General features: G+C 37.0%; 1 protein-coding gene across 2 annotated transcripts in view; it reads right to left on the reverse strand.

Moving 5' to 3' along the window:
- The window catches only part of GUCY1A1 (guanylate cyclase 1 soluble subunit alpha 1), a 36,266-nt gene that overhangs the window by 5,011 nt on the left and 11,715 nt on the right, over window positions 1-19,540 (reverse strand). Inside the window, exons 1-6 of one of the 2 annotated variants that reach the window (XM_054291591.1) lie at window positions 15,346-15,360; window positions 8,226-8,623; window positions 5,565-5,626; window positions 3,924-3,982; window positions 2,415-3,124; window positions 490-975 (exon numbers count right to left, since the gene is read on the reverse strand). In XM_054291591.1, coding sequence (XP_054147566.1) covers window positions 490-975; window positions 2,415-3,124; window positions 3,924-3,982; window positions 5,565-5,626; window positions 8,226-8,474 — 1,566 coding nt within the window. In that variant the 5' untranslated portion in view covers window positions 8,475-8,623; window positions 15,346-15,360. Of the gene's footprint in view, window positions 1-489; window positions 976-2,414; window positions 3,125-3,923; window positions 3,983-5,564; window positions 5,627-8,225; window positions 8,624-15,345; window positions 15,361-19,540 lie in introns of those variants that run through there. The other variant, XM_054291582.1, reaches the window with a different exon arrangement.

Raw genomic sequence — 19,540 nt, forward strand, 5'->3', positions numbered from 1 at the left:
ATTGTTTGATAAATATAAAAGAACTGCCTAAGTTCTTTCAGTAAGAATTGTAGTAAAACATAATTCTTGAGTAAGTCTTAGTTTTCCTGCAAAATTATTTAAGTACTGGACAAATCTTGCAGTATCATGCAAAAGGAAAAATTACACAACTTTTATTTATTGCTGGGCATAATTCTAAAATAGTTTTCATTTTTCATTTACAGTCAGGCACCCCCAGCTACATTAAACACCTGTTTACTCCAGAGTCACAGCACTGTCATTGAAATTAATTTTTAAAATTAACTGTTAGGTTTTGATGGTTTTTTTTTCTTGGCTGAATGAACAGTTGTTTGTGTTCACTGTTTTTGTTTGTTTTGTGATTTATTTTATCTTTCATTTGAAAAAGGTTTATAGCAAAATAATTTTTGGACTTCTGTTATCTTCTGTCCCACTTATTCTTAATTTCCTTTCCTGCCCCAGAATCCCAAAGAAAAGCAATGAATGGTGTACCTTGTAGACATCTAGCTCTCCACATTGGTAATCAAAGCGAGTATAAAGCTCATTAAGCATGGTGATAACCTGCATAGGTGAGCATTGGGAACAGATGGCAGTGAATCCAACAATGTCAGAAAACAGCATTGTGACATTATTAAATTTCTTGGCTTGTACAACTTGTCCCTGCCACAGCTGCTGAGCAACCTCTCCAGGAAAAATTGAAAACAGAAGATCTACAGTCTTCTTCTTCTCCTCTTCAAGTGCTTGATGGGCCTGCTCAAGGGTTGCTTTTAGCTTTCCTAACCTCTTCTTCAGTCCATCCTGGGCTCTGGCCTGCTCTCCTATCAGAACAACATCTCTTAAAGCATTGTGAATGGGAATATCAGACAGGTACAATCCACGTCCTGTAAAATCTTCTAGTCTGTCCACACAGGGAGATCCCAAGAATAGAATGGCACTGGATTCAAAAATATAGATCATTTGGCCTTTAAGATCCATTACCTGAAACAGTTAAAGAAACAAGAATTCATGCAAAACATGCAAGGCAATGGTCTAGAAGTTAGAAATTTTAGAGAAAATACACTTTGCTAAAATGTAAGAAAATCAAGACTGGCCCATAGTCCTTACATTTTTATTTAGTTGCTTAGAGAAAACATGGGGTGCTGAATCACAGAGCCATCAAGTAAGTTCATTTTTATTTAGTCTTCTGGTACAAGAGAACACCAACTTAAGGATAAACGCCTAATTATGTCTGAGTATCAGTTTATCTTAGGGAGAAAAGAAAATTAAAAAAAAAAAATTTGCGTATTATCAGCAATTGATAAAATGTGCCACTATAGTGGCCTCTGAATTTCTACTAATAACTGGCTCATGCACCACTTTCCCCGTAAGGTAAAGTGAGAAAATCTGCTTCAGTTTTATCACAGGATGTTCAGTACTCACTGAAATTTAAAATAAAAGGCAGAAATGGCAGGAATATCCAATTTTAATAGTCTAAAAAGGAAAAATATTTTATGTGAAGTGCTTTTATGTCCCTTCTGTATTCAGTTCTGTAATGTGAAAGGTGCTACAGAGCTTAGCTTAACATGGCCCTGAAAGACCACTTGTTTAATAAAATCTGTTCCTTACTAATAGACATTTGCATATGCAAGTACATGCAGAATCAAAGCCAACTCTACTACCCCTTGTAACCATTCTAGTCCAGAAATGGATCTGAGATGAAGTAGCTACAGCTTTTAATAGTAGCTACGTTAGTAACTGGGTAAAACTTCTTAACTGTTCCTCATTGAGGTTTTTGGAGTGTTGAGTCTGAGTTGGTAATTCATCCCGGAGTGCTTCAGGTGTAGAGAAGCTGGAATTTATCTGGGACCAGGAACAAATAAAAACAGTCATTGGATACGAGATGTTTTTTACTGTCCCAGGTCATTTGTCACAGACCCAGCTTCAGCAGAGATAGTTGTAATCCCATCAGCTGAAACTAAGTGGAACCTTTGGTGATTGTATCTGATGAAAACATCAGAGTATCAAAGATTCCAAAACACCAAAGGCTGAATGAGCACAGAAAACATCTGTTTATTTTCCCCAAACCTAGAACTGTTCCCAAATAACTCAGAGGCATTTTGTTAAAGCTTTTCCTGCCACTGTCTTTGTGCTGAAGATGCCCTTACTCTCAGCAGCATGGCTTTATCTCAGTATTTCAAATTATTGAAATAAATCAAATTTGCAGTCAGATTTTACTTCTGTAGAAGTCCTAAAGCAGAGTTTTGACTGAACACTGGCTTCAGAATCTGAATTACATTTGATTATCCTAATTAAATCATTATTATGCAGTTGTATCAGAGGTAGATAATGCAAAATGCACCATGTTTTGTGGCTATTTTAACTCCATCTGAAGAAAAAAAAATTCCTGGTAGAAGTAATGGTGATAAAAAGTCTCTTACCATGGATGGTTTCATATCAGTATTATCCCATCTTCTAACTCGTACAGTAAACTGCATATTTAGCATGGTCATTATTGCACTAAAAGTGCAGCTTACTTTGGGGGTAAGAATTTCAAAATACTCTTCAAAATTTGGCTTAGCCTGGAATTCTCTCCTGGTCAAAAGTCTTCTTATCCCATTTCCAATTTGAAGAACTGACATATCCTTGTCAAACATAAAATGAAATGGGAAAGTCTTACAGAACACAGAGGCAGGAATCACAAGTGAAGACTGTGGTTTACATGGAGATAAGGATGGTTTTGCACTTTTGACTTGTATAGAATACAGCAAATAAGGCTGATTAGCAAACTCAGTGCAGTCATTATGGAAACAAGGAGGCATGAGCATCACTTCCACCTCAGTTTCATACAAAATATGAGCTGCTGCTTTAATGATACCAGGTAGAATAAGACTTGTGATTTTCTTAGGAAAGAAATAATAAACATTTAAGAAGTCCTGATCTTTCTCCAGGCATAATATGGAGGCATCTTCAAGTCTGTCCTTTTTTCCTGCTTCTTGGCTGTGGCTACTCTGCTTCAGCAGAGTAGTGAAACTATTCAAGAAGTCCTTAAGGGTGCCTCCAATAACCCCTAATATGTGTTCATCCTCTTCATAGCATATTTTGAATAGCTCTTCACCAAGAGATTCCCGCAGAGACTCCACGGGAACACCTGCACAGAACCACATTTTAGTCAGAGCTGCACTCATCATCCTGAATCACAGGCTAACCTCCCCATTTTTTTCCAAAACAAACAATCAATACCCTTCCCTGATACAGCATTGACACCTGAAGGCACTCTCATTTAGGAGTCCAGGAAACAAGGCCTGGAAATGGGGAGATGATTGGTTGTGGTTTAGAAAGATCCAAGATTCAGTGTTCTTTGTAGAGATGTAAGACAAAATGGATACAAGTTTTGGCACAAGATTGAACTCAACTCCTTTAGTTTGGTCTAAAGGAGTAAAATAAGTTTAAAAACTAACACACAAATAAAATAGGATCGGCAGATCTAAGTACTATGTGTAATCCAGTACATTAAATAACCCTGGGAATATTCTGGAGCACTGAGGCCAACTGGCACTGAATGGCTCACATCATTGCTAGTAAATTTGTTTTACCCAGATAGCTGCATGCAAACTGACTGTTGGAAATATTCCATTTCTCCAACTGTTACTGGGAATCCTTTGAAAAAGTATTGTCTCTCACAGACCAGCTGTGTGCCTGGACCAGTTAAACAGTTTAAGTGTACAGAAGACCATATTTCAGTTCCAGGAAATGTTAATTTACTATTACAGATGTAGCAAGAGTTACATATTAAAAATATAGAGTTCTCTTCTGACATACAACAGTCCTCAGAATATGAAATAAAATATTAGTAACAAGACTAATTTATATAAAATATATGTTTTATATATATATATAATATATACTCTATTTATTTATATATATATTACTAAACAAGCTTAAATTACCTGCTGCATTAGCATGATCAGTGATTATTTTTTCAAAATCTTCTCTATCACCAGTTTTTCTGCAAAGATCATAAAAATATAATAAAACCCCTGAATTATCAAGATAAATGTGGTAAAGACAATAAGTATAGAAGTTACCTTGTCTTTAAAGTGTATAGACTCAGTTCTGCTGATCAAATAATAAGTTTTTAATTAATTCAAAAGGGGGTCTTGGTAGGATCTTAGATTATCCTATGCATTTCTGGTAAATTAAAAGTTTTGTGGTCTGAGCTCAAATTGTGGATTTCAGTCAAATGCTATTGCCTGTCATTGTAACAGTCCTGTTTTTTTGTTTGGTTTGTGTTTTTACCTTGAAGCCAAAACTAAATTTCCTAACATATTGTAAAATATAATTGGCATTTGTATTCAAGCATTTTTTGGAATTATTATATAGTGTATTTAATTCAAAAGAGGCCAGAACATATTTTTGTGTTGAGAGGAAAAACAAATAACAACTATTAACTCCAAAATTACTTGTTCATTGTTAGTAATGAAGATATGTGACACAAAACTGCAGCCCTCTGAGTTCTCTGAGGACAATAAATGTCAAACTGAATGTTTGACTCCAAGTTATGAGAAAGACTTATAGCTTAGATTAATCTTCATATAAGCAATAAATGCCTGATACATGCCTTCTGAATTTCTTCACTTGGAATATTATAGGTATATTTATAGGCAAAAACAACACAGACACTTAGATTTGTTTTACATTGGCATTATTGCCTCCTTCAGAATATCACAGTAATTTTTTCTTTTCAACTGATACTCCAGGGAAGCAACACATAATTAAAGAATGGGAAAACATTCATAGCAATAAGCCAGTCAGCAATTGCAAAGCACATCTGACCTGCTATCTTTGGTTCAGTCAATGTATGTAAAGTGCTTTAAAAATATCAAGTATAATTTAAAAGATACACTGCAATTATCTATTCTTATCATGGTGAGCAACAGTGTAGTTTCCAACTTGATTATTTTTCTTCACTTCAGAAAGCAGATTTAAACTGATGGGCTTATTTTTTCAGATGCATTCAATAAACAGAATCATCAGAGTATCATGAGATGGAAAGAAATTCTAACTCCCTACAAGTCTCAAATGATTAATATTGGATACTAAGAAGTGCTGAAAATTGAGCTGAGTTCCTCAGAAACAGAAACCAGAAGCCAAGTGAGCTCAGGAAAACATCCAAGTCAGTATCTGTAGTGTAAGAGTGTTCACTGTGTCAGAAACCAAATTATTTTGTATAATACTAATTATATTTCAGAATCTTTCCCCGGGATCTTAGAAACACTGGGCTAGATCCATATACAACCAATCTATTGCTCCATCAATGCCAAGCTGGCTCTGAGCTCCTCCAAAGTCCTTGCCTGCTTTGCTTCCCTGTACAATTTGTCCATTAAGTCAACTTTGTGAATATTTTAAAATAAACTAAATCATTACTAGCTTACTTTACTTGAAATGTTACACACCAATTTGACAAGATAATTGAATATAAACTCCAGAAGTCTTGATTCCCTGTCACCACCCCATTCCTGTCTGAAAAACATTATTGCACTGATACAACATTATTGCAGCGTAGTTACAAACCCATTACACTTACATACCTGGTTTCTTTTATTCTGTGTTTTGCAAGTGTTCTCTGCAGTGCAAGATTTAGCCTTTCAAACTGGGGAAAAAAATAAGTATGTCATATGTATATATGTCATTGCTGAAAATTTAATCATGAGGTAACATTTTTATACACAGAATTTCTTTGCCATCCTTGGGACTAACAACTTTTATTCAAGACAGTATTGTTGTTAGAAACAGCATGTCACTTCTGTTGTTATGGGGTTTACTTTATGTTCATCTCTTCAGCTCCGGTACCACTGTAATTAAAATTAAAAAGTTAAGCCCCTCAGTAATTAAGCCCCTCACTTCATGTGCACCAGTGGTAGTGTATTTTAAAAACAGGGATGCTCTTCAGCTCCAAGTTTTCAGGTGGCAGTAAAGACAGTGCTGCTAAGAAATAACTAACACAGCTCTCTATTATTACAAATCCCACCCCTCAAAAAACCACAAAGTACCATTAATACAAAATTATTTTAAAGAAAAGAATAATTTTTGCTGTGTATGCCACGAAATCCTCCAAATGAAAATCTAGTCATTGTAGACAGCCTTTATTAAAGGATTCTCTAATAAAAGAAACTTTAGAGCATAATGAATATTTGCCTTAAAATACTTCAATCCCATGATTCCATATCCCTTTTGCAGTTCCTAATTGGAACAGATGGAACATTTTCCAAATATGTGTATTTCAAATTGTTAGGGCCAGTAAAGCTGTCATATGTATGTAGTCTCTGATATTCAAACCCCAAACTTCCCACACAGACAGGGTCATAGAATAGTACTACACCGGCATGACAGAATTCAGCTGTGAGGCTTCCTGTGGCCTGGCTTTTCTTTGGCTCTCTTTCCCTAAAGAAACTAGCAGCTTTTACTGCATCTTTTACTTTTTGTATTTCCAGAAGGAACGTTTGCACAACCAAAGAAAATATCACATGAAAGAAAGAAATATTCTGTAAATGTTCTCCAATGAAAAATCTAAAGTGAATTAGATGCATATATACATATCTATATATGAATATATAGAACACGTATATGAACACAACATAAATTACATCTGTGTAGAAACCAATACAGTAAGTGGAACACCATCCAATCCATTACTTATAAATGAGCAATGTTCTCCATATTTCTGTAAAGAAAGAAGCAAATTAAACAATATGCACTACATTATATCCCAAATTTAATCAAAAAGTTATCTGAATGCACTTTGTCCTGGACTTCCAAGCACAGCTCACTGTCTGCATGAGAAGCTCACAGTTCAACAGGGGTCATGATGCAGCTCCATTTTGGAGCTTCCAGTTGGAAGGAAGATGATGTTACTCAATGACATTTAGGTAAGGTAAATTTTCTAAGCAATGGAAAATATTTTTCTAAACAAGCAAGGCCCTTTTATGGAAAAATAGGATTAGGAAAATGCTTAGGGCTTGCTTGAACCTAAATCAGCATGAGAACAGACTTGGACAAAGTTCTGATGCATATGACTTGAATAATTGTAAATAATAACAATGATAACCTTGAATTTCAGTGGTTCCTAGGCTACATGGTCATAATATCTTTGCTTTGCCAAGCTTTGTCCCAGATGATGAACTAGCCTATCATAATTATGTAATAGGCAACTGCATACATTTATACCACTCTTTAAAGAGGAAAAAAATACCAGTTATTAAAAATCCCATGAATAACTGTATACTAGAAAAGCAATGCAGCAATCATGACACCCTGAAAAGGGTGCTTTGCCAGTTCATTTTTGGGTTACGAGTATTTTCCTTTATAAATTTAGAGATCAGTTTAAAGGTTTAAAGGGATGCATTCCATCTGTATAAATGCAGCAGAGGTAAAAAGATCTGCATAACCAGATCTGCAAATAGATTTAAAAAAACTCCAGCACTTTAAGTAAGATACACCAAATGTCCAAGTAATGGAATTGTAATTAAATGAGTGTACAGAACTGTCCATTTGCTATTTCCAGTCCCGATATGTCAGTCAGTTCCTTCAAACCTCCCACTGAATTTGAGACAAGGCCAAGAGCTGGATGTCAGAGAGCTGCATTTTTCATGTTCTTTTTACAGAGATAAACCATGGTATTCATCTCCACTCAAGCAAGCCTAGGCCTGTTTTCAGTTAAGTTGAGCAGAGACATAAGAATATCTTTGTGGTAAATACGAACAGTAATGGTTTTAAAAATAGCATGGCAGGAGGTTAGTATCACAGCAGATGGAAACATCTATTTTAATTTTTTTGTGATAATGACTAATGCACTTAGCAGTTTGGATTCAGTTAGGTGAACTGATGAGATGACCACATAATTTACATAATTAGGTAACAAGGCAGAATTACTATTACTATATCTCTATGTTAAAAATGGTACAGAAATAGATGGATTTAAAAAGAACAATTAAAAAGAACAGTGTAAGGGTGCAAATGCAAGGCAAAAATAAGGGAAATACAGTGGAAGGAATGATGTTTATGACACAGATTGTGGCAAAATTATGTCCAGAAGGAATGGTAGTGGATTTAAACTAGGGAGAACTACAAAAGAACACAAACTTTTAAGTCAAAGCAAATTTCTAAGGGCTTACATCTAAAGGCAGGCATAGAATGCTTTTTTTCACATTTATAGTTAAATGCTATTAAAGTTTTATTTAGTACCTATTTACCTCAGGGAAGATTAGTTTGCAGATGCTTTCAGTTAGTGTGTGCAGGTACACTCTACTTCTGCTCGTTTTCCTTTGTGGAAGGTTTCCTTGACCATCTTTTTCATGGACTTCTTTGCAGATGGGCAAAGCTGCTCTAGAGCTGTTTTCTGTGCAGTCCTTGTCATGTTCCTCAGTAATGTGACCTTGAGTCAGTAAGGAGAAAGGACATTCTCCTGTGATCTTCAAGTCTTTCAGTTTTGTACAGAACATACTGTACAAAGTCTCTCTCTTGAGATTAGGAGTACTTAGCTCTGTGTTTACTAACAAGAGCAGAAGATGCCAGAATAATAAGTTGATAAGGCAACCGCTGTGGAAGGTTATTGGTAGCTATAAATCACCACAGGAAAAATTTTCTGCCCCTACAAAACAAGAAAGAAAAAAAGAATTATAAACATTTATTTTCTCTTTTAAATTCTGACCATGTGCTGGTTTTATCTTAAGTACATTAAAATAATGGCTTTTTGAGGACTTAGCTCAGGAAAGCACTTACTCTTGTCCCATTTTAAGCATGTAGTATCTACTGACTTCAGTGCTTTGTGTAACTCAAGCTGAGTGCATGGTTAAGTTTTGTACGAGTTGAGACTCAAGTGATCAAGGCAGAGGACTTGTCTTACCTGACACAGATTTGGTCACATTGATGGATGAGGTTTCTGAAAGTTGAATTCCAATGAGGAAACCTTTTTGATTCTTTATAAGTAACTATTAAAAACTATCTCATATGGGACATGAAACAGATTAGTTATGAATACTTAAATCTAAATTTACTTGATGTCCAAGATATCCTTTATGTAACAGAGAAACATATGACTTAAGTTGGTGTGTGTACTTAAACAGTAAACCATCCAAGACCAAAGGTTAGAGTCTCTTGTAAAAACAACTGACTGGTGACAACTCACATCTTGGGAATTTGACCACACAACTGCAGTTGCTTGGAAACACTAAGGGATTTTTATGCTTTTGAAGGTGGTATTTTCCAAACAACACATTAAGCTTTTAATTTTAATAGTGGTTCCATTTGTTACAGGGCCAAAGCCCAGCTAGAACTTAATCTGACTACTGCTGTAAAACACAAAAATGTTTTTACAAATACATCAGCAACAAAAGGAGGGCTAAGGAGAATGTCCATCCTTTACCGCACGCAGGAGGAAATATAATGGCAAAGGACAAGGAAAAGGCTGAGGTACTCAATGCCTTCTTTGCCTCAGTCTTTAATAGTGAGAGCAGTTGCTCGCAGGACACCAAGACCCTGGGCTGGAAGACAGAGACAGAGAGCAGAATGATGCTCCTATAAACCAGGAGAAAATGGTCAGTGACCAGCTACACAATTTAAGATACACAAGCCCATGGGGCCAAATGGGATTCACCCAAAAGTCTAAAGGCAACTGGCAGAAGAGCTCACCAAATCATCTTTCATTTACCAGCAGTCTTGGCTAATTGGGCAGGTCCCAGTTGACAGGAGTTCCGTTAAGATAATGTCCATCCACAAGAAGTCAGAGGGAGGATATCACCTTGCAGCCTGACTTCAGTCAGGCTCAGTCAGCCAGGGAAGGTCATGGAGCAGATCATCTTGAGTACCATCACACAACATATGCAGGACAACCAGGGGATCAGGCACAGCCAGCATGGGTTTAGGAAAGGCAGGACCTGCCTGACAAGTCTGGTCTCCTTCTATGACAAGGTGACCTGCTTAGTGAATGAAGGAAAGAGATAAAATCTACCCAGACTCAATTAAAGACTTTGACACCATTTCCCACAACATTCTGGAGAAACTGGCAGCTCATGGCTTTCACAAGAATATCCTTTTCCAAGCAAAGAACTGGCTGGATGACTAAGCCCAGAGAGTACTGGTGAATGGAGTTACATCCAGTTGGCAGCCAGTCACTAGTGGGGCTCCCCACAGCTCAGTACTGGGGCCAGACCTGGACAAGGGGATTGAGTGAACCCTCAGTCAGTCTGCAGGCAGCACAAAGATGGGTGGGAATGCTGGGGGATCTGCACAGGATGGATCTATGCACTGAGGCCAATCATGTGATGTTCAACAAGCAAAGTGATTGTCCCTGCCCTTGGGTCACAAGAGCCCCATGCAGTGCTACAGTCTGAGGGAGAGTGACTGGAAAATCGCCTGGCAGAAAAGGACCAGGTGCTGGGCATGCTGGTCAACAGCAGCTGAACATGAGCCAGGCTGTGCCCAGGTGGCCAAGAAGGCCAATGGATCCTGGCCTGGATCAGCAATGGTGTGGCCAGCAGGACCAGGCAGTGATTGTCCCTGTGTACTCAGCATTGGTGAGATCACACCTTGAACCCTGCATCCAGTTCTGGGCTCCTCACTACGGGAAGGACACTGAGGTGCTGGAGCATGTCCAGAGAAGGGTAACGGATCTGGGGAAGGATCTGGGGTACAAGTTTTATAAGAAGCAGCTGAGGAAGCTGGGTGTGTTTATCCTGAAGAAAAGGAGGCTCAGCCAAGACCTTACTGCTTCTAAAAGGAGGCTGTAGCAAGCTGAGGATCAGTTTCTTCTCTCCAGTAACAAATGTCAAAGAAGAATCAGCCTCCAGTTTTAACAAGGGAGGTTTAGACTAGATATTAAGAAACATTTCTTCAAAGAAAGGGTGCACAAAAATTGGAGCAGGCTGCGCAGGGAAGCAGTAGAATCATCATCCTTGGAGGTATTTAAAAGATGTGTAGATGTGGCACTTAGGGACACGGTTTAGTGAAGATGATTTATTTCAGTTAGGCAGTCTGAAAAAGGCTCTTTCTTTAATTTTCTATTGACTGTATCTCATTGAATCAGATCCTCTCATCCTCATATAATACTCTTAAAAAATAATCCTCGAGAGCTTCTGGCAACTCTGGAAGCAGCTAAGTATTACATTTTTCTCTCTGGAGATACAAAAACTACTTCTCTCAAAGGCACTACAGCTTTAATAAGCCTGTGGATGACACCATTTGTTTCTGCCCCTGAGACACCCTAAGGGCATTTGGGGTCACACGGCAACTGTATCAGGGTTAAAAATAACTAATTCCCTGATACAGGTTATCAGCTGCTGCTTTTGAAACAGCTGGAATGAATGGCACAGCAGAGGAATGCTGCAGACACAGCACAAATGGCACGGAAAAAAGGAGAAACAGACAGAGGCTACTTTGATTGGACCTGCTGCTGAGAAAAATATTTGGCAGAAAAGCCCCTTTAAAGCATGCTGTAATACTGATGGTGTCAGGCCAGGCTCTAGGGGACATCTATCAAAATTAATGTCGTATTTTAAGAATCAATAAACACAATGCTAAGAACAAGAGGCTGAAGAATGTTTACATAGCATTTTATATTTCTGATTTCAGTTTTTACACAGAAACTCATTTGTTTCTCCTGCATGGACATCAGCAATACTTCAGTTTTTATTGCTGAATAACACTGGGTAGCAAATAAGGCAGTGAAAAATGTCAAGCAAGAACCATACTCCAAATACATAAATATACATAATACTTTATACTGTAAGCATTGTTATGGATACATAGATGGATATTTTTATTCAGAAGCCATTACATACCCAATATTACTACACTAAGAAATAAAAGCAGAAAAGAACCATATTTTATGTAGTTGGACTGATGTGTGCACCGAAGTTAAACACACATATATACATGCACAATTGTCAAACCTAAAAAAATTATGGCTCTGATGGGTCTTACATTTATACTCAGATGCTTTGCTGGATTCAGGCCTTAAATTTCAAGGTAAATTTTGAATTTACAAAATAACCACTAAAATTTCTTAAGTCAAGTATATCAGCAGTTTGAAAGTAAAAAAAAGACTCTGAAATACATTTTTGGACAAGAATGTAGAATTAAACATTTTAAACATCTCCCAGGGAATGCAACACTGCAAATGCATATGCTGCTACTTAAACAGACTTAAAAAAATTTCCGAGTGAAGAACGTAAGAGTGAATTAATGGCTAGATTAGACAGCAACAAATATGTACTACATTTGCACTAACCTAAGAACAAAGAAAGTGAATGACCTTCATCAATTACCAATGAGTTTTCAGTTTCTTTGGATTTTTTCCTGCTGATTAAGTTATTTCTCTATTTTTAGAAAACAATAATCTGGAAGTATTTGGGGTTCACTTCCATGCTATAATATAGTATTTTAACTATATCACATTTATTGTGATAGGAAAAATATCCAGGCAGGTAGAATCAGTTCAGAAAAGGAAGTGATGCCATTGTTTTACACCTGAAAAGTCTCCAGAAGCTGTCAATTGGGAAGATGTCCCAGAAGATGGTCATAGGACAAGACACTGTCAGGGGCAAAATGGACACTAATGTGAAGATCCCTGAGTTGACAAAGCTGCTGGACATGCAGCTACTGCGTCTGCAGCTTCTTTTTGTGAAGCCACCCTGTGTGCTGCAGGACACGTACACTCAGCCTTGTCCTGCCCTGGTGGGGACTGGAATCTTTGCCCTTGATCTCAACACTACTTTGGGCTCCTGCCAATTGCTATTTATGAACATATCATAATTGATTGGTAAGAATGTGGATATCCATGATGTTTCTAGCAATAACACTGTTGTACAAAACCAATACCAGATCTTTAAAGTCCAAATAATGAAGACATAGAGAGAGTTTTCTGAAGAACCATTTTCAAAGGATCCTGAAGTTCTTGTTTTCCCAGAAACAAACTGTATGGCTCTTTGATAAGAGAGATCCCAGTTCAAAACCATTATCAATTTAACAGGTATAACAATTTTCAAGCAGTGGTCAGTTCAAAACTCTTCCTGACCTCTGCAATGACAAAACCTCTTAAATCACATCTTTAAATAAACAAAGAGGAAAACCTAAATTCATTACACTTTAGAGGATTCAAATACTGAAAAAAACCTCTGTCTTCTTTAATTAAAACATCAAGTTTGCATCTGGTACCCTAAGTGCATCTTGCACTTAATTTAAGTAATGTTCAGAAAAAAAGTCTATTGTATTACAGGAAAATCTGTCTCACTCATATAGTAATTAGACATGTTAAAGGACTGACAGGAGAAAGATAATGAATTCCCAGTGCAGAGATTACAGAAGCAATTTCAGCAGTATGATGGACCTTAAAAAGGTACGAAAAACATGATACCACACATCACAGTTTAAGTCAAACATCTGCAGATGTGTTTCAGGAATGAGGAACACCAGCCCTCCAACTGTTCGCCATGTCTTTAGACATTTTCTGACCATAACAAAAAAACCCAAAAAGAAACATTAAAATATTTTCTGTTTTTGATTCCTCTCCAAACATGGTTTGAGAGAGCTCATCCCAGGGGAGTAGCAGTGTCTAATGTGAATTCTTCATCTCTGGCATATTAATTGATGTTGTAGTTACCTTGGGAAACAAATTGAAAATTAAAATTAAATAATCTGCTGTGAGATCAAACTACATGGAACCAATTTATTTAGTGTCTGACTGAGTACAAGATGGCACTGTGCCACTCAGAAAAATGGAGATGACTTTACATAGTATAGCTGCAGAAAAACTTAACAGTGCTCAAAATGCTCTGTACAAACATTTCTAAGTTTACATCTATACATATCTCAAAGTCAAAAACACATTCCTCTATGTTTATGTTTACTATCTGCTACTGAATACTTCCTTTATTACAACATTTATTGACATTGTCATGTAATACAGATCAATGAATCAATCATACAGTAAAATCCTCCCTAATATTAACACAGCCATTTATAAAAATCAAGCAATACTGCTTGTCAACAGTAGCTAAAGGTAGTTTATAATCTTAATTTATGGATATGGCACAAAAATTAAAAGCAACATTAAATACTTTTTATCTTATGACAAGCAGAGTCCTTCACTCAGAATAAGACAGAATATGGTATGATGGTATGTCATTTTTAAATTTTAAATCATACATATCACTTTGTTAGGTGAACTGCTGCATGTTGAGCAATAATTTAAAAAAATAGTCCATTTTGCCAGAGTCAAAAGATATCACTGACTGAATCTGACTTTCTCTAGTACGACAGAGATTGCAGCACTTGCAGGAGTGGTGTGGAAGCCTTTGCCTCCACAGAAGCAGCTGCTAACTTCTGCCTTTATGTAAGAAAGGGGTTTGCTATTCCCACTCAGCTCTAATCTCTGTGGGGTTCAGAAATCATTGCCTTTTGCCCCTTGCCAATCAGTGCCTCTGAAGAGAGCAAGGCAGGAACTGTTCTTTTTATGCACAGGCAAAATGCAACCAGCTTCTAGTGAGACACGTAAGGATCCAGCACCCTCCCTATCATGAGTAGCAGCTCATTTCTATTTTAGCTGCTGTGTCTATCAGCTGACAAACACAGCTAAAATAACTAAATATTATAATTTTTCTTAGTAATATTAAGCACAACATCTGCATATTATTTTTTCTACTACAAGTGCTGTAGGTAGCAACAAAATCAAAGCCCTGGTGATTGGTCCATTTCCAAGGATCCTGAGGTTGTTTCTAAAATACTAAGAAGAAAGCACCTCAAGTCCACATCAATATTTAAGCTCATATTTTAATAAGTCAAAGCAAGTATTTATTATCTTATTAAATCCTGTACAAATAAGTTAACCTTTCATTGTTTGCTTCACCTTTAGTTTAAACATGTCCTGGGTACACACACTTTCAAAGCATTAATTTGTTTGGATATTGCAAAGCCAAGGAGCTGAGGTCTAGAAACCCCTGAATAAATGTGACCATTCAATCCTAAATCATTACCACCTTTTGTAGACATGGGCTTTACTTCATTTACAAAGTGGTACTTTCCTTTCCTGAAAGATTCTAGGCTTTCTCACAGCACATATTTCTGCTACCGGAGCAAAGGCAAAAACAGATGAAAAGGTTGTTATCCTCTCTACAGATCAGGATCAGACACGATATGGAACAGTGGACTCCACAATAATTTACTGGTGCCCAAGAAATTACTAGAATCAGCAATCTCAAACTCCACTCCAGTTCCCAAAATGAATATGCTTTGCCAGGCATTAACTTCCCTTCTTGTCCAGCCAAAATTTCCACCCTCCTTTCTTTCAAGTCAATCCTTGTTCCGATCCATTTTTACCTCAGAGTCCTTTAAGTCTTTTACCATTTTTTCTTTAATGCACTAAAACTGCCATTGTGTGCTGTGCAAGCCCAGTTCCAGTGTTCTCACCCTCTGTTTAGGGCTATTTCTAATACAAAGAGAGACAAAATTTTTCTGTAAGTCACAGCATACCTTTGATAATAAGGAAATACCATAGCACACCACAGAATTTACTGAATTAATGAAATTACAGTGATTACCAAACGAAGTAAAATATAGTAAAGCAGCTATTAAAAATAATACAAATCACACCAATAAATCATTTTTTTTAACAGTCCAAACATTTTAGTAAATCCAATTTCAGTGTTGCAACTCATCCCAGTGACTGTCCTATATTACTATATGACTGCTTAAGGCAAGTTAAAAATCTAGACCTTGCTTACAAGAAATCTTTCTCCCCACACAATGTGGAATTTCCTCACCTTTCTACCTTTTTTTTTCCTGTATAAATTGTTTTAAGAGGCAGAGAAACACAATCAAATGTTTCCTCTGTGCTCCAAGTTGAATAGATTGCGATTTGCAACATTAGACAGCTACCAAGCCAGGAGATGAAGAAAACAATTACCTTTGTTTTCTGAGAAAAAAACAAAATTATCTACTTTTCTATCTTGTCATCTATCTTGAAAACAAGTTTCACAGAACACATGTCAACTTCAAAACTACTAATATGTCTTATTTTAAGGTCACGAGACAGACATTTCTGCTGCTTTACAATATTAGCATTTGTGTAATAACACCAAACACTATACCTTAATATTGAAACTAATGTTCTTGAATACAGGGCAGAACCCTCATTTTAAAGTTACTGAGATTTCTTATACTGGTTTTGCGACTGACTCATTTTCCTGTAATGGTCTGAAGCAAGTCCCTGGATCCAAATATACCCCTGGGAGAACCCCAGACTCCAGATGTGAAAGTCATATTGCAGCCACATCTCTGGTTTCAATTAAAAGCACGGGGGGAACCTTAATTACTACACCCATGTTTTGGCATGTAGCTAAAGGAAGAACCGATTCCCAAATGCTGCTGATAAAATACATATTTGCCATTTTAAGTATCACATTAAGTACTTTCATAGGGTAAATATTTTCCTATGCTAGGACCAAATAACAGGGAGGCATGCTGAGGAGGCAGCGTGGGAAAAATATTATTTTCCTGTGAGTCAAAACCTCTGTGAAAACAGTCCCCAGCGAGCCCAGCAGGCAGGCTCACAGCACCTGGTGCTCTGCTCAGGATGAGAAGGAGCCCTGGACTGTGACACATCCGCACCCCCGGCCCGCAGCAGGGCTGGAGCCCCAGCTGAGTAATCCCTGACGGAGACACCCCGAGAGCCACGGCCCCTTGCACTGCAGGAGCGCTGGAGCTGCTCTGCTCACAGCCACTTGCACTGAGGCAGCAATAAAGATACCTCAACAGAAACTAGAGACCTGCTGTATGTAACCGTGATGCATTATTCAGGGTTTGGGCTTGCATTTTGGTTTTGCTTTTTTGAGAAATCCCGATACTGAACTGACATAACAGACCTCGAGTGATCCGGGTGCCCGGATGAGAAAGAACTGGAAGGAGAGGAGCTGCTGCAGTGAGGGCAAGCAGTGCAATGCATCTGGAAATTATTCTCATACTTTAAAGGAATATATTTTTAAATATAGCATAATCTACATTTGCAGTCCCTGAAACTACAATACTTCCATAAAACTTGTAAGAGAAAAGCTATGAAAAATAAATTTATATCTTCTTTTTAAGAATTAAAACTCATCCTGAGGACATGCAGTGGTCACGACAGTCTGTAGGAGTTAAATGTAAAGATCAAAGTGTTGCCCACAGCCAATGGAATTTAATTAGAATCCACAAAAGGAGAAGCACTGATGGTCTAGAACATGAAGTCATTGTTAATTGTTGTGCTTACTGATTCCTTCCAAATGCCTACTTACAGCTCAATCTCTCAAATTTAGCAATGCATAGCACTTTACTATTTAACTTGACCTTTAACTTTACATGTCTGCAAAATCTGATTTTTGTTTATTTCATAGACAAAAAATGCTTTTAAGGAGCAAATAAACTAAAAAATAATAGTAATTATTTTGTGATTAAAGTGAAATCTAGTAACCTTTTATCCCATACCATTAGTGAATCTTCAGCTAGCATTCATGACTTAGCCAGCATTGCTGCATCTCTTTTTTAATAAATAAAACAGCAAAGTATTTAACAACTCCAAATTTCTAAAGCATGAAGTAGCTTCTCATTTGAGTACCATGCTCTGGATTAACTGTGAAGCATCTTTCAGAGATGATAAAAAATTTCCTCTACTTCTTGAAAGACACTTATCTTGCTGAGATTTGTACCTGCATGTATTCTTGCTGAAGTTGATGTAACAGTTTACACAACTGACATACAGGCTTGCATAAATATTATTTTCCCAAATACACTGGAGCATGGTAGAGCAATATAAAACATTGATTGTAGTGTCTAAAGACAGTGCATATAGTTAAATATTCCCTTTGTGTTCTCAGCTTTAAATTATAATGAACAGCAAGTTTTATAAATAAAAGTATTATAAATAAAATGTACTAAAAGTTTCCATGGACTCCACAGATCTCAGAGAAGTGTCTGAAAACTAGGTCTGTAGAAAGAAAAGTGTTTCATTAGCAGAGTTCAGTTGCAGAGTTTTCTGACTGGGTATTTGCCACCTGTCACTTCTGTTTACAATGTCTTCAAAATCATTTTCATGCTGAAAATCACTGACAACTACCTTTCATATTTATTCAGGGCTAAGCACTCATGCCAACTCCTGTTGAAGTCAACAGCAGGTTTCTGGATACAGCAGGAATAGGATTAAACCTAAAAGGTCTGTCACTGCTGTCACTGAAATACTGATTTGCATGTTTTCTTATTTTTGAACCAAAATATGACCTTGGCTTTTTAATGTTGGATTTTTGCAGCTAAGTGTTCAGATGCAATAATCACAGAACTGAGGTCATTTGAGATTACAGAAAGGTTAAAAACTGTGCATGGGAAGGTAATAACAGGAACTTGTAATTAGCAAAAATGGTTTGTCCTGCAGCATTGAGGTTATGTCCTTGTACTTTTTCTAAAAAAAAATATTAAGATGTGTACAACCCAAATAGATGGCTGAAGGGGTGTTTTCATAGCCATCATACAGCTACTGATTCTGTTTTAGGTAGGGCCCTGCAAAAAAAAGCAGCTCTGAAGGAGAAGAGAAATCAGCTACTTTCCCAATTGTTCTCTTCCACGGTATTTGCAGAGCAGGACCAAGAGGCACCTTCCTTTTTGATTAAATGCCTACAGATGGTTTCTGCTACAAAACATGTTTAAAAATAATTGGAATTGCTGATTTAGCCCATGTGCACTGTAAATTAGCACCTTCCTTTTTTATGTCACTGATTGGCCTGTCATTTTGCACACAATGGTACAGGCTCATATAGTTATTCATAGCCCACCTCTTTCAAAATCTGCTCTTCTAAAAAAGATTTGAATACACAAAAGCATCTTACCTTTGAAAAGATTATCAGCACATCCAGAGAGACTGAATGCTCTAAGAATACCTTACAAAACCACTCTGAGTATCTTGTTTAGGTGCTTTCTAATACTCTTCTGCAAAATACAGCAGATATGCATTTAAAGCAGAGAAAGCTAGGTAAATATAAGAATTTATATTGTCCTTAAAAACACAGGCTTCCCTTTTCACTAAAATGATGAAGCTAAGTAAAGATGAGAGCTTTTGTAAAATATTGAGCTTGCACGTGTGGTATTAAGGGAAATTAATCTTGTTAATCACAACAAATAAGCACTTAATGACTTACATTAGCCTGTTGTTAGTGTACACCATGTGTGTAACAAAACTAAAGATTAAATAAATCCAGAAGCAGATTTTGGCTTCCTGTTGAATGTTCAATCTGAGATGCTTGTTATTGTCTCCAGTGCAATTGCTGAAGTTACCACAGCTATTGCTCTTTCAAATCCTTCCGTTCCATTTATTCAACACTTCTTTTAAGCATGTGAATGAAATCAAATTGCACAGAGTGTTTTTCAGATTACTTTTGCACAGGAAAAGTCAGCACATATAAATGAGAGCAGCAGAGAGAAGGAATGCAAGATTAACTCAGAGAGAACTGCCATGCTCACCATGTATTCTGCAATATCTTCCCCTTGGCCC

Source organism: Melozone crissalis, unplaced genomic scaffold (assembly GCF_028551555.1).
Source record: "Melozone crissalis strain CALT ecotype California unplaced genomic scaffold, PUWL_Pcris_2 ptg000006l_1, whole genome shotgun sequence".
NCBI classification, from domain to species: domain Eukaryota; kingdom Metazoa; phylum Chordata; class Aves; order Passeriformes; family Passerellidae; genus Melozone; species Melozone crissalis.